The sequence below is a fragment of the Lagenorhynchus albirostris genome, chromosome 10, assembly GCF_949774975.1.
Source record: "Lagenorhynchus albirostris chromosome 10, mLagAlb1.1, whole genome shotgun sequence".
Classification (NCBI taxonomy): Eukaryota; Metazoa; Chordata; class Mammalia; order Artiodactyla; family Delphinidae; genus Lagenorhynchus; species Lagenorhynchus albirostris.
In genome coordinates this window covers 77,438,838-77,451,449 of record NC_083104.1, presented here as the reverse complement: position 1 = coordinate 77,451,449, position 12,612 = coordinate 77,438,838, and the positions used below count along the sequence as shown (strand labels likewise).

At 46.8% G+C, this 12,612-nt stretch overlaps 1 protein-coding gene across 4 annotated transcripts in view; it reads right to left on the bottom strand.

The window, feature by feature from the left end:
* Positions 1 to 243: 243 nt before the first annotated feature.
* TFAP2B (transcription factor AP-2 beta) overlaps positions 244 to 12,612 on the bottom strand; it is a 28,992-nt gene continuing 16,623 nt past the window's right edge. For 3 of the 4 annotated variants that reach the window (XM_060163066.1, XM_060163069.1, XM_060163067.1), the window contains 6 exons: positions 11,548 to 11,767; positions 9,894 to 10,012; positions 7,639 to 7,780; positions 4,503 to 4,762; positions 3,381 to 3,443; positions 244 to 2,160 (listed from right to left, as the gene is read on the bottom strand). In XM_060163066.1, coding sequence (XP_060019049.1) covers positions 3,382 to 3,443; positions 4,503 to 4,762; positions 7,639 to 7,780; positions 9,894 to 10,012; positions 11,548 to 11,767 — 803 coding nt within the window. In that variant the 3' untranslated portion in view covers positions 244 to 2,160; position 3,381. Of the gene's footprint in view, positions 2,161 to 3,380; positions 4,763 to 7,638; positions 7,781 to 9,893; positions 10,013 to 11,547; positions 11,768 to 12,612 lie in introns of all 4 variants that reach the window. The other variant, XR_009542974.1, reaches the window with a different exon arrangement.

Genomic DNA, 12,612 nt, shown 5'->3' with positions numbered 1-12,612 from the left:
AGAAATAGGAGAGAAGAGTGTCAATTTGGAATTTTAATGAATCAAAAACACCTTCTAGTGAAAACAAAAGTGTCCATTTCTTCTGGGAGGCAAAATTTATTGTATTTATTGTAAGGAAAACACTGCCTGTGTTTCAATGATTGGGGGGACAAAAAGAAAAAAAATTCTTGGCCATAAATTGTTTCTGTCTGTAGAATTAAACAATATCTATACTCAAGAAACTGAAGATGAAAACACAACAAAAACACAACAATCTTTTTATTTATGTAAATCAGGTCAACACTGGACAATAAACCAATTTCTACCCATTACCATAACAGCTTGTCTATAAAGAACAGAAAAATTCAGATAGGATTCTACCTAGGGTCAAGCGGTTTGTTTTTTTTTTTTTAACCACCCATTCACAGAGGTATAGATTCACAGATAAATAATCCCAAACTACCTGCTCACCATATTTACACATTCCCATTAAATTAAGCATAAATAAATATATACAAACTTAACATGGATACCCTCCAGAGCTCTTCTCGTGAAGAGTCAATAGATTGATATTTCTCGATTGTTGTCAAAAACAATGTTAGTGAATTAGAGACCAACTCAACAGAGGAGTCGATTTGGCATTTCAAGAAGGATAGTGTTCTTTCTACTTTTTAAAAGAAAACAAAACGAATTTTGTTATTTTTTTTTAACCTGATCATTTAACATACATCAGCACAGGAGGGGAAACACTGTTTGGGCTCTTGAGGCAACATCAGATGGTTTAAGGTTAATTCCTTTCCACAGAATGTATTACGCATACAGCATATCAAATGTGAGGACAAACTCCCTATAAACACTCTAAGTAGGGACGAGTTGCCCTTTTAAGTAAGGCTTTGTACCGGAGGAACAGTGTGTAGATAAGTTTGGGGTATTTCAGGTTTTCCATTCGACCGAAGTTTTCATAGGATATAAAATAGTTGCTTGAGAAAAAGTGGTTTCCTTGGCCAAAGAAAATAAAACAGCCAGGTCTTTGAAAGGTTCTTCAGTTCCTTATGTAGGGCTGGAGAAAGCTAAGGATGTGGTGCCAGGGAGAAGGAAAAAAGAAAGCGAGCTAACTAGGGGAGAATCCTCACCCAGAACAGCCCTTTTCTTCTCTCTTTGCTTCCAGGAGAGCCACAATACGTGCAAGAGGAGGCAGGACTGGACAGAGAATGGTCAGGAGACCTTTAGAACCTCCAAAGGAACTTGCAGAGCGGAAAGTGTGAGGGCAGCGCTGCCACGTCCTGACTCTTGCTTTCTACCTTTAGCTCTTTTGGTTTGGGACCGGGCACTTAGGAGTGGGCACGCGGCTTGGATACAGTGTCTTAAGAGTGCAGGGGTGGGGTGGGGGGAGAGCTGCAACTCACCTGTTTAGTTTGGAAACAAGACTCAAAGGGGCTTGCTTTAAAACGTTTCCCTTGACTTAAAAGGCAAACTCTTGAGTTAATCCCACTGTTTATTGATTTATGGGCCCAAGGAAACCAAATCTTTTAATAACTCAATTATCAGATAAACGTAGCAGGCCTGGCTAACGAAAGCAAGGGGGCGGGGGTCGTACAGGAAAGGAGAAGTGGGGGAGGGAGAGGGGGCAGTGGGTTCTCTCCACGTTGCGTGGAGGCGGGGTGCGGGGGAGAGATGCTAAGCGCTCTGCTCAGCCCGGGCGCCAAAGGAACGCCCGGAGGAGGGCGAAGGGCGACGAAGGAGCCTGCGTAGCCCAGTAAGACAATTCCTACCCCATCACCCGCCTTTGGGAGCCTGAGGGTGGAGAGATTTCGTACCGGCAAAGGCGGGGGAAGCTTCCGATCCCCTGGACATTTCTAGGCCACTCGCCCTCGGGAAGCACGCGCCCGGGGCGGCCGCTGGCAGCAAGGGGCTCGGGCAGCGCTGAGACCCCTCCCGCCTGCAGCCCGCGGGGCGCCGCCCCATTACCTACTGGAGTACCGGGCTTTCTCGGTCGCCTTAGCCCTTAGGGTGAGACCGAGAGCGGGAAGGGCCCGCGCGGCCCGCGGCCCCTCCAGCGGCTGATTCTATGTCCTCAACACGACTGGGCGCGAGTGGCCCCCACGCTCTCGGGACCTGCACAGTAAGAGCAAGGCGCGTCCATCGCGTCTCTCGCACGTCACACGCGTGGGGCGCGTTGCCCTGCAAGGAAAGGAGACGATGGTTTTCAGTGCGGTTTCTCCCGGCCTTTGGCAATCAGAATACGTCTAATGCAAGCGGCCAGGCCCTCGGACAAAGGCGCAGGCTTCTGAGCTGGGAAGAGATGGAGTGTCTACACGCTCCCTGAGGTCTAGTTCCCGGCCTTTGCACTCCTGTCAACTCATCTATGGCTGAGCCCTGAACACCCAGAGGCCCCCAAAGAAGCTGACGTGGATGGGCTGGGGTCTGACATCAGCCATTGCTTGGGCCCTCCTGGTGGTCTGAAACCAGCTCCCTAACTCAGCCCCCCCATTAAAATGTCAGTGCAAAACTCAGCAGGTTCCTAAATCCGACCCTCTAACCTCCCTCCTCCCCAGGCCAAGGCCCATGGGGCAGCAGACCTGAGAGTCCCCGTGGGTCCTAACTGTAAATCCTGCAGAACAAACCTCTGGATCTTTATATTCAACGGATGCTGCAAAGGTCCTAATGCCTACTTTGTTTAAAGAGCTGCGTTCATGCACACTCTATTTAGAGACCTAGGTCATCCACTCCTTCGCCCCTGGGGATTTCCCACTGCTTTGGGGATGGTGGGAACAATGGGTTTCAGATCTTATTTCAAGATAATGCTCAGGTGAAGCCCAAGAAAGGAGCAGGGCTGCCAGAAGTGAGAGATATTAAATGTATGAAACTTTATCCACTGGGAATAGTCCCACTGTATCCAGACAGTACCATTCAAAGCTGAAATACATCTCCTTTCACTTTGCATTATTTTACCATTATTGCCAAAAACAAGTGCACGTCTGGGAGGGGAAAAAACGCCTCATTCATAAAGCATCTTGTAAGAAAGCAGTTGTTGCTGAAACACGGGAGCTTGCACCACCCCCCTCCCCGCGACCACTCGACCACTAGCAAAGCTGCTGCTTTCCCCACAATCACCAAAGAGCCCAAGGAAATGGAATCCGCTTTAAAGGCAAGGCAATAATGTTAAAATACTGGGCTCCAAGAACACTTACTCCTCTCCCCTAAAATTCATTTAGCAGCTCCCCACTTCCCCGGAATTCTGTGTTGAGGTATCTGTTAGCAACTAGACTCAAAGCTGCTTCAATCTCTTATTGGCCACTTTCTAAATTATTCCCTTTGAGCTTCTTTAAAGAAGTGCACCTGCAGAATTCTGACACACAGGCTGTGATTAAAAAGGGATCGGAATTTTTTTTTCTCTGTACCTTATAGATTGTGTAGGAAGCCCAAGTCCTCTTTGAAGAAGCTCATAAACCATGCGGGCAAAGCTTTGGAAAACAGAAGAGAATGAAATGGTACATACCCCTCCGAAGGAATTACATACTAATCAACGTATTCATATTGTGTTTGGGTTTTACTATTGTTCTTAAAATTGGTAGATGACACATATGATAACAAATGCAAGATGCTCTGTAGGCAGATGCTGGCAAGGCTGGGAACTAGTAACGTTTCGGAAAAGAACTGATGAGGAGTCTGAATCAACTTATTGGTCCGGATTTTCCTCGGCCGGGCCGCGGGAGCCTCTCCTCGGCCAGCCGGCCCGAGAGCTGCAGCCACCGCCTGCGTCCCCGCGGGCCTCCCGCCCCGCCCGCCCTCGCCCTCCCTAATTAAGCAAACGGCCCGGAGTTGGGCCCCCTTGAGTTAAGGACACAGGGCGGGGCGGGGGCGGGGTCACCAAGGGGACCACAACAGCGCACCAGAGGGCTAACCACACGCCTTTTCATCCCGGAAGATTCCCGTGACAGCCGGAGGGAGGGAGGGCAACGTAGAAAAAGGGTGGCTGGGAGAGGGGCGAGGTGAGGTGGAAGGGCGGGGACTGCCAGAGAGTTTCCTAAAAATATATTAAAAATTTAAAAAGTTCGTGCGTCTCAGTCAACCAGCTCTCAAAGCACTGACACCGACACGGTTTCTCCGATTTTCTTCCAATAAGTTAGAGTTTTCTCACGTTTAGTCTTATGTTTATTTTCCAAAGGGAAAAAAAAATCATGGTTTTCTTTTTATTATCAGTATTACTAAGCTCGAAAGAACCGAAGTGGAAAATCCGGACGGTTGTCTCCAAGTGTATCTTGAAATAGACACTGAGAACCGATACTGTTGCTCCGTGGTACGCCTCAAGTTTTTTTTTTTTTTAAGTTATTTAGCTTTGTTTTTTTTTAACTTTGATTGTATGTGTATTCTACCTAATATAATTCTTCCAAAGCCAATCCAATATTTTTAGAGCTAAAATTAAAATTTTTTTCTGTTTTCCTTTTGTATTTAAAACATTTTTCCTTTTTTTTAAATTTTTCATTTCCTGTGTTTCTCCTCCTTGTCGCCAGTTTTACTACCTGGGCCTTCCCCAGACGTGTGCCTGTTAGTGGTGGTGTTGTTCAAGAACATCTTGTCCATGCCTTTGAGCGCCTCGGTGAGATAGTTCTGCAGGGCCGTGAGCGCGGCGCAAATGGCGGGGGCGCCGAAGCCGTGCGTGATGAGGCTGAAGTGCGTGAGGCAGCTCTGGATCCCCGGCTCCAGGATGGGGCTGGGCCGGCTGTTTCCGATCGGCGTCCGGTCCTGAGCGAGCAGATCTGTAAATTCTTTACAAAGTTGCCTGCAAAGGGGCGGGAGAGGAACAACAACAATAAGAAAGCAAAACAACAACAACAAAAAACCACCCTCAGTGTCGTTGTCATTGACATTCTAAAGGAGACGCTCACAAGAGCCCAGGGGCGCCCAGTCATGGGAGAGCCGGAGAGCGAGGCTAATGTGGGCGATTCCGCTCTGTTTCCTTTCCCAGCGTTCTCCCTTCTAGAGCAGCTGCGACTGGAAGGAAAGCGGGGGTGGGGATTTTAGGCACCCCTTCCATCCCAAAGCCTGGCCTCTCCCCCCGCCCCCTGCCCGTCTTTCCCCCTTCATTCCAGGACTGCATAAACCCCGCTTTGGGAAATGTGCTATAGGCTTTAGCGTTTGATTTGCAATCTTCAGTAACTTTTAGCTCTTACCTGACAGTTCCTCTAAAAGCCCTTTCCCCCTCCTCTCCCCTGCCTCTCCAACCTCTTGGTGATCAGACTCAAAAAGCCGGGAAGGAGTTAGGGCCCTGGGCCACAAGCCTGTCCCTGGCACAGAAGCAGATTGCTGGAGCCTTGCCTGGCCCAGGGCAAGCAACTGTTTATTCCAGGAGAGAATGCGGATTCCATTCAAAGCAGAAAGCTGTTTACCTGCAGCATGTGAGAAGGGAAGTATTCCCACCACCACCACCCCTTTTTCCCTTTCTTTTAAAGTACAGGCTACTGAAGATCTTTGTACAACAATATTGTTGTCCATATAAAAGGATTCCCACACTGTTTAAATAAAACCTAAAGGTAGATGGTTAAGACTCCAGGGAGGGTAGATTTTTATCGTTGAAGGTTTTTATTTCAAGGCACTGACAATTTAGAGGAATCTCCCAGCCTTAGAAATCCTGCGTGCCTAACTATGGACTAAACTTATTTGAGAAAATTTTAATATAGGAGGTGGACAAAAGGATTTTAGCCCTGAAGGTCCAGTGGCTTGGTTCACCTTGTGGTCAGAGGTATGGCATCCCAAAGGTCATAGCCTTTCACAGGCTGGCAGACTTCTGCCAGCCTGCCTCCACCTGGTCTCCAGGGTGGTGAGAAAAGAAAAACTACAGAACGCCAATCACAGGCCTCCCTGGGACAGTCTGACACTTGGTGACACCTGGCCTGGCCAACAGGTGAATAGGGCAGATACCTGGAGGCCCACGTCAGTGACCCTGGGGCACCTTTTCCCAGGGGATTACTCCCGGGAGGAGAAATGGCCAAATTAGATGGGGAATACCTCCTCCCCAACCTGCAGCAGCCAGAAAAGGTGTTTGGTTTTAAGGCTGATGGGTAGAGGACACTACCAGGAATCCTCTCACTACTCGTTTCTCTGTTCGAAATGCATACATACATCCTCCCAACCAGGAAGAAACGGGTAACAGTTCTGACCTAAATAGGGCAGTTCTTAAGTCAGACATACCTCAGGATCATCTGTGGGGTTCAGATACACACATCCAGGCCTCCACCCTCACTGATTCCCACTCAGGGAGCCTAGGGCTAGGTCCACAAATAATTATCTTGAAAATGCTCCCCAGCTGATTCTGATACTCCCCCCAGGTTAAGAAGTGCTGGTCTTAAGAGAAGCCACAAGCACTCCTTAGGGAAACCACAGAGTTGTTTGTGGAATCCTGTCATCTAATTTAGCCACTTTAGTTTTATTTTTTCCCCAAAGTACCTTTACTCTTTTATAAAGCACCAACAGTTCCCCTGCCACTAGCCACCAGGGCAAGGGGTAAGAGGGCGATTTACTGATAAAGATCTATTATATTGCTAGTTGGTACATCAGAGGAAAGCCTTCTACAAAGACGGTGGGTGCCAGGTTTTGATCGTTGGAAGAGATGGTTAAAGGCTTTCCTGAAGTTTGTACTCATTACCAAAGTGCCAAAAAGGAAATGCTGAACTGAGGAGAACAAATGCTTAGAGTCAAACATTTTAAATCTTCAAAGCCCAAACCAGGGTCTGTAAGCAATTAAAGTTCTGGGACATTAATATTTTTTGACCCTGCGGAAAGGGGCAATCAAATTCCAATCACGTCTCAAAAACATCTGGACAAATTTGAGCAAATGATTTTTCAGCCTTCCATATATTTCTTTAAATTACGCTGTCAACGGAACAAACCGCGTCCTCCAGCACTAAATAAATGAGCGCCGCTGTTTGGGCCGCGCCTGCGAGAGAAACGTGCTGGCGCACGCAGCGCCGCCCACTGCAGGCCTGAGCCGGCCATAAAACACCAGCAATATGACATCGAAGCCAAAGACAGGAGTAAATCAAATAAATAGAAAACCCACTGTAAAAGTTCAAATGAGCTCTAGACCTAAATTTAGCCAGAGATTTACTATTTTCCCCTCTGGAGTTGTAGTAAATTTTACGTCTGTGGAAGATGCCAAACAGCAACGTTGGAAAGAGAGTAATTAGAGCTGCGGGTAGAGATGGGTGAACGTGGGTGACATATAGACACCCTGAGCGAGCACGCGTGGCTGTGTGGATAAGACAGGGAGATGCGGACCCCACGGAGAGATATGCATCCAGGGATGCCGGAAAGAACTGGAACAGGGACCCAACCGGAAAAGGTCTGCCTGCCATCCCCAGGGTTGGGGATGTGAATTGTAAAAAGCCTGGATTCGGATTAATAATGCCATCCCTCTTAGAAACTAGGAAATAGAGAAAACACACAAATACGAAGCCCATAATCAACGCTGAGGGGTGGGTGCGGAGGGGGGCGGAGATGGGAGGGTTCCCTAGCCAGCCATCCACGGGCTTTCCACCACTGAGCTGCTTCCCTGCCCCACCGAGGAAGTCTGCGCTGCCGCTCCCACCGCCTCCTCCAAGAGAGGCGGCTCCGCAGGTTGGGAGTCTGGGATGAGGACCACGAGTCCAGGACACTCACTTGGTGGCCAGCAGCATATTCTTCCGGGAGTGCAGGTCACTGGGGTCCGTGTGCTGCCGGTTCAAATACTCAGAAACAGCTTTGGCGGGAAACTCCGTTTCGCAAATGTACCCAAAATCCCGAGCTAAGTGAACAGCCTCTCCTGAAAAGACAACCGCAGAGGAAATAATCAGCACCCAGTCCCTGACCATCCCAAGGGCAGGAGGCGTTCCCTGGTCAATTCTGTTATTATTTACAAAAGAGGCCAACTGTTAAGGGTTAATAGCAAAGATGAGACAGATGCCCAAACTAAACATGGTTCTCAGACCGTAATTGACGTTGATGGAACAAACTTTGTTCCTGCCGCTCTTTCCAGCCTCTCCCTGATCATCCTTCCAGCCAAGTCCTAGCCAGACATCCCCTGAACAGCTTCAGGTCTCCCACACCCCATGCTTTGTCTTAAGGGAAAGATGGGCAGGCATTCAGGAACCACCTTACAATTGCACCTAGATAGACAAGCCAGATTCCCCCTTTCTTTTTTAAAGCATCTGTTACACCTGCTTTAAATAAAATTTTAAAGTCTTCCTATCTTTTGTATCTTCCTATAATAACTAATATATACAAATATAGATCTCTGTGTGTCTATGTCCACATATATTAAAGAACATGTAAATCGTATATGGATCCGTTTCTATCCGGCAATGAAATATTTAATCTCCTTGTCAGTTTCCTGCCAGTTAGGCTTCAGGTTTCTCCTCTTCAGAGGTTCCTGCCATCATTCTCTTACTTAAGGACTTTCTACTGCACAAAGGTGACACAGCAGCTATAGAAAACCTGGACAGCTGAAAGATTCCTTAACTTATCTGGAAGCCCCTTTCGAATAAAGCATTATTGCCCTTTAAAGCACACCCTTCAGGGTTCAAGGGAAGATCCCGACATGAAAAAGAGATATGTTGAATTATCCCATAGCTACGTTATTTTATGGAGCATGACTTACTTTTAATCATCATTAGCATAGTAACCAAAGACTTCAGGTACAGTGCTTACAACAACTCATAACACTGAAAACTGCCAAATGAATATTGGCATTTCAGTGCGTTTTCCAGTTTCCTTCCTTTTCCACCTAAATCCGTCTTGGGCTGAAATTACTTTGACTGCTTTTCAAAATGAAGATTGTGATATTAGCAATGCCTTAAAGGGCAAAAAGTAAAACCCCCAGGCTAAAAGTCAACCACTAATAAATGTGGTCTAGACATTTAGTGACCGCTGTCCCTGGGGGTAAGTTTGGGCCAGGCAACTTTGCCTTAAAGATAGCAAAGTGCATTGCCTGTAAATGTGATGACTTTATGGTTGCTGCCTAAATATTCTAAGATCCCCTCCTCTAAAAACTAACTCCCCACAGGAGTGTCATAATATCACATCCATAAAAATAGAAGAAAAAACCAAGACCTACATGTTAGACTCTAGAGAAAATTCTACAACTTCCTCCATTAGGTCCATCTGGCTCTATTTCCTATCCTTTCCACATCCCACAGATTCAAATGCAGATCCTCTTGTTCTAGACTGTGGAGAAGATCCTGTTTATTACATACCATAAATATCATCTGCAATCCCAAAATGATGAGCAAATTAGAGTGTGTTTGTTATAAGTATGGGCCTTTAAATTGACAGCTGAAGATCATACACGACTCCCCTCTATGTTTCCTCACTCCCCACCCCATATTTTTCCTAGGTCACTGATCTTATAAAGCTGTATTTCAATAACAATAAGTCCCAGGTAATCAGCAGGAGATAGGGGCCCTGAGAGTGACACGAGTTTTAAAATAACCATTAGAGGTCATGAATGCAATAATAGTTTCATAAATCGACTGTGTTTTCTACTACTGACGACTCAGAGGTAAAATCTGGGAGGGAGAAGGGGTGTAGAGTGCATTGCTTCTTACAGAGTTACTGTTGCAGGAGTTCATACAGAGGGTGTTTCAGGCACCACGTCCTGCACCTGGCGGCAGAGACGACCCCTACACTGGCTTGGAGACTAGAACTGAGCACTCTCCAGAGCTCAGGGACACTTGCATTGTCCCTTGGCCTCTGGACAATTGCCACTCCCTCTAAGTAAAAGGACCTTTGAACTTCTCTCAAGCAATCGCTTGACATCCAACTCAAAAGGGCACAACAATTGCAATGATTTCCAGTTAATCATAAAACATGTAAAATGTCAGCCTTCAGCCGACAGTTAAGCTCCACCACTTCGTGAAATGGCCAAACGTCTTGCTTACCTTCCACCAGGGAGGTGAGTAACGTGACATTTGCTGCCTTGCGCCTGCCCGCGGGTAAATTCAAACCGATTTTTTCTAGCCTTTCTCGCAAAGATCTCCCCCCATTTTTCGATTTGGCTCTGAAATTGCAAGAATTAACATTCTGATTAACCTCAGAGTGTTCCTGAAACAAAGTTTAGACTTAGCAATCTAAAGCCCAGTGGAGCTTGAAGAGGTTTTAACTTGAGGTTAGCACTTTTTTTTTTCTTCCTTTTGGTTATTTGCTGATAGTTTGCTGAGGTTTGCTTAATTTCTGCAATACAGAGCATAAAAAAAATTGAGTCGTTTACTTTTTTTATCTGGTGAGAAAAAAAAAAGATACCAGATGGGAATAATTAGGGTGTAGGTTGTCGGTCCAGAGAAGGTAGAAGTTGCACATTCACAAACCCAGCTCTTTCCTTGTCATGGAGCCAGTGAGGTGAGCAGAAACCGGGCAAGTACAACCTTGCCAAAAAAAGGGAAAGAACTGTGTGGTCCAGAAAGGAGAAGGCTTGGGCTGAAACAGATGGGCTTTGAGAGGAAGAGGTCAAGAGTTGCTATAAAATGGAACTGGGTTAAAGGGGGAAGGACACTAATGACGATGGTAATCATAATAACACTAAAACTAGCATTAGAGAGAGTTTAGTTATGTGATAAGCACTTTATATTGATTATCTCACTTAATCGCATAGTAAGTTTCATACACCTACCATCAATGCCCAGGGGTGACTGAAAGAAACTTCCACATTGTGAGGCTCAAAGGACTCAGTTGAAAACTGAACTACAAAATAGACCAGAGCGAAAGGACTCAAAGTGAGAAAAGTCTGTGGGTCACACCCTTACTGCTTCCCAACGACCCTCCTTTATGTGCTAAGGTCTGAGCAAAACTACAAGAAATAAACAGTTACTCTGACCTCTCTTGCTGTACTGTTCACCCAGCCACTTTTAGGAAAGAAAGGGACTTTCAACCCCCAAGATAGGCTAACTTGAAAAATTCATCTCATGCAATGTCACTTTCATATCAGGGACACTAACCAAAGGGTTCAGGCGTTAGCAGGGACTTTGGGGGAGGTGTTGAATCTTAAGATAAAAGCCACCTCCTTCCCCAGTTTCCACAAGGAGTCTATAAGATTGTCTTTCTCCCATATCGGAGAGCATATGAATGGCCCCAAGGAATAATTGTCAATACTTCTAAAGTGGTGTCATTGTTATTACTGGTGGTGGTACTGAAGAAAGGAAGTCACACAAGTCTAGAACAGAGCTTTACAAACTGCGGGGCACAATGCATTAGTGGGACTGGACCAACTTAGTCGGCTGCCAAGTGCACTTTCAAACAAAGTAGAGATCAGAGTACATTGCAGGTACGAAAGGGGTTGCTCCATGAAACTCCTGTTTTAGGTAAGCTTAGGTTGTGGCTCCCATTCAAGGTAGAGAATGCCCCGAAGGGTCCTGGGGATGGGAAGAGGGGCGCCAGGTGCCGGGCAGTGAAAGTGGAAGGTTCCCAGCCCGCAAGGTGAGCGGAAGGGCGAGGCGGAGCGTGCGGGGGCGCGGAGCCCTTGGCGGCAGGTGCACGCACTTAGGGATCCGGTTGCTAGGCAACCACGCAGTATCAAAAGTGGTCGATAAGGGGGGTTACCTTCTGAGGACGCCGCCGAGGAGAGACGCATTGAGGCATTCGGGGGGCGACAGCCGTCTCTGAACTTCCCCCACAGTTACTTTGTATTTTGAAGTTGAACTGAGCAGAGACAAACGGCCGGGGACCGAGCAAAACACCTCACCGGTGTTGACAGACATGCCTCCCAGGAAGCCATCCTTATTCATCATCAGAGAAGTCACAGATTTGGGAGGAACCGGAACTAGAGAGGGAGAAAAAAAAAATATGCCATAAAGGTGACCGGGTTTCGATCCTGGTGACCGGCCGATAGAATGTGTCGCTGAGTGCGCAGGGGCGAGGCCACAGGGCAGGAGCCAAGCGGAAAGCTGCAGGAGGAAGTGTTTGTTCCTGTGGTTCTGCGGTGCGTTCAGAGCACTGTGTACAAACAAATGCAAAAGCCATCACTCCTCTGGAAACTTACCCCATGCGTGTGGACGTGTGAGAGTCGCTTGCCACTGTCCCGCTCACTACACAAATCAAGAAAAACAAGCAACCCAGAGTTTGGATTGTGCTGCGAAACTTGGCAGATTCGATTCCATCACGTGCTGGCTGTGTGACCTTAAACATCTCACTAAACTTCTCTGAATCTTAGTGTCCTGATCTGTCTCCTGATAATCACATTTGGTGCTGAAGCCTGAAGGTGATCACCCCTATCAATGATATAAAATAGTAATACCAATGGTCTTTATGGGAACCCTTCCCTCCTCTCCTATTGGACACAAATCTATGGTCATCACTGGCAAGGATCAGGAGGGTGGGCACCATCTGTCACCCTGCCCAAGAACAGCCAAGTAATAATACCATTAAACAGGGGAGTTGGGCCCCAAAGAGCTGCTCATTTCTCTACAGTGGATCCCATTCTTTCCAACATCCTAACAACAGATTCGTTTAGAAATGAACCCAAATGCTCCTCTCCAGTGAAAGCAATTCTGCGGTGACATGAATTTTGTTTACAAATTAATGTAAAGCACCGGCTGGTGATTGTTTGGAGCAGTTATGATTTACAACAGGTGCCCTGATCAATCAACCAATCACTCTAATTCATGT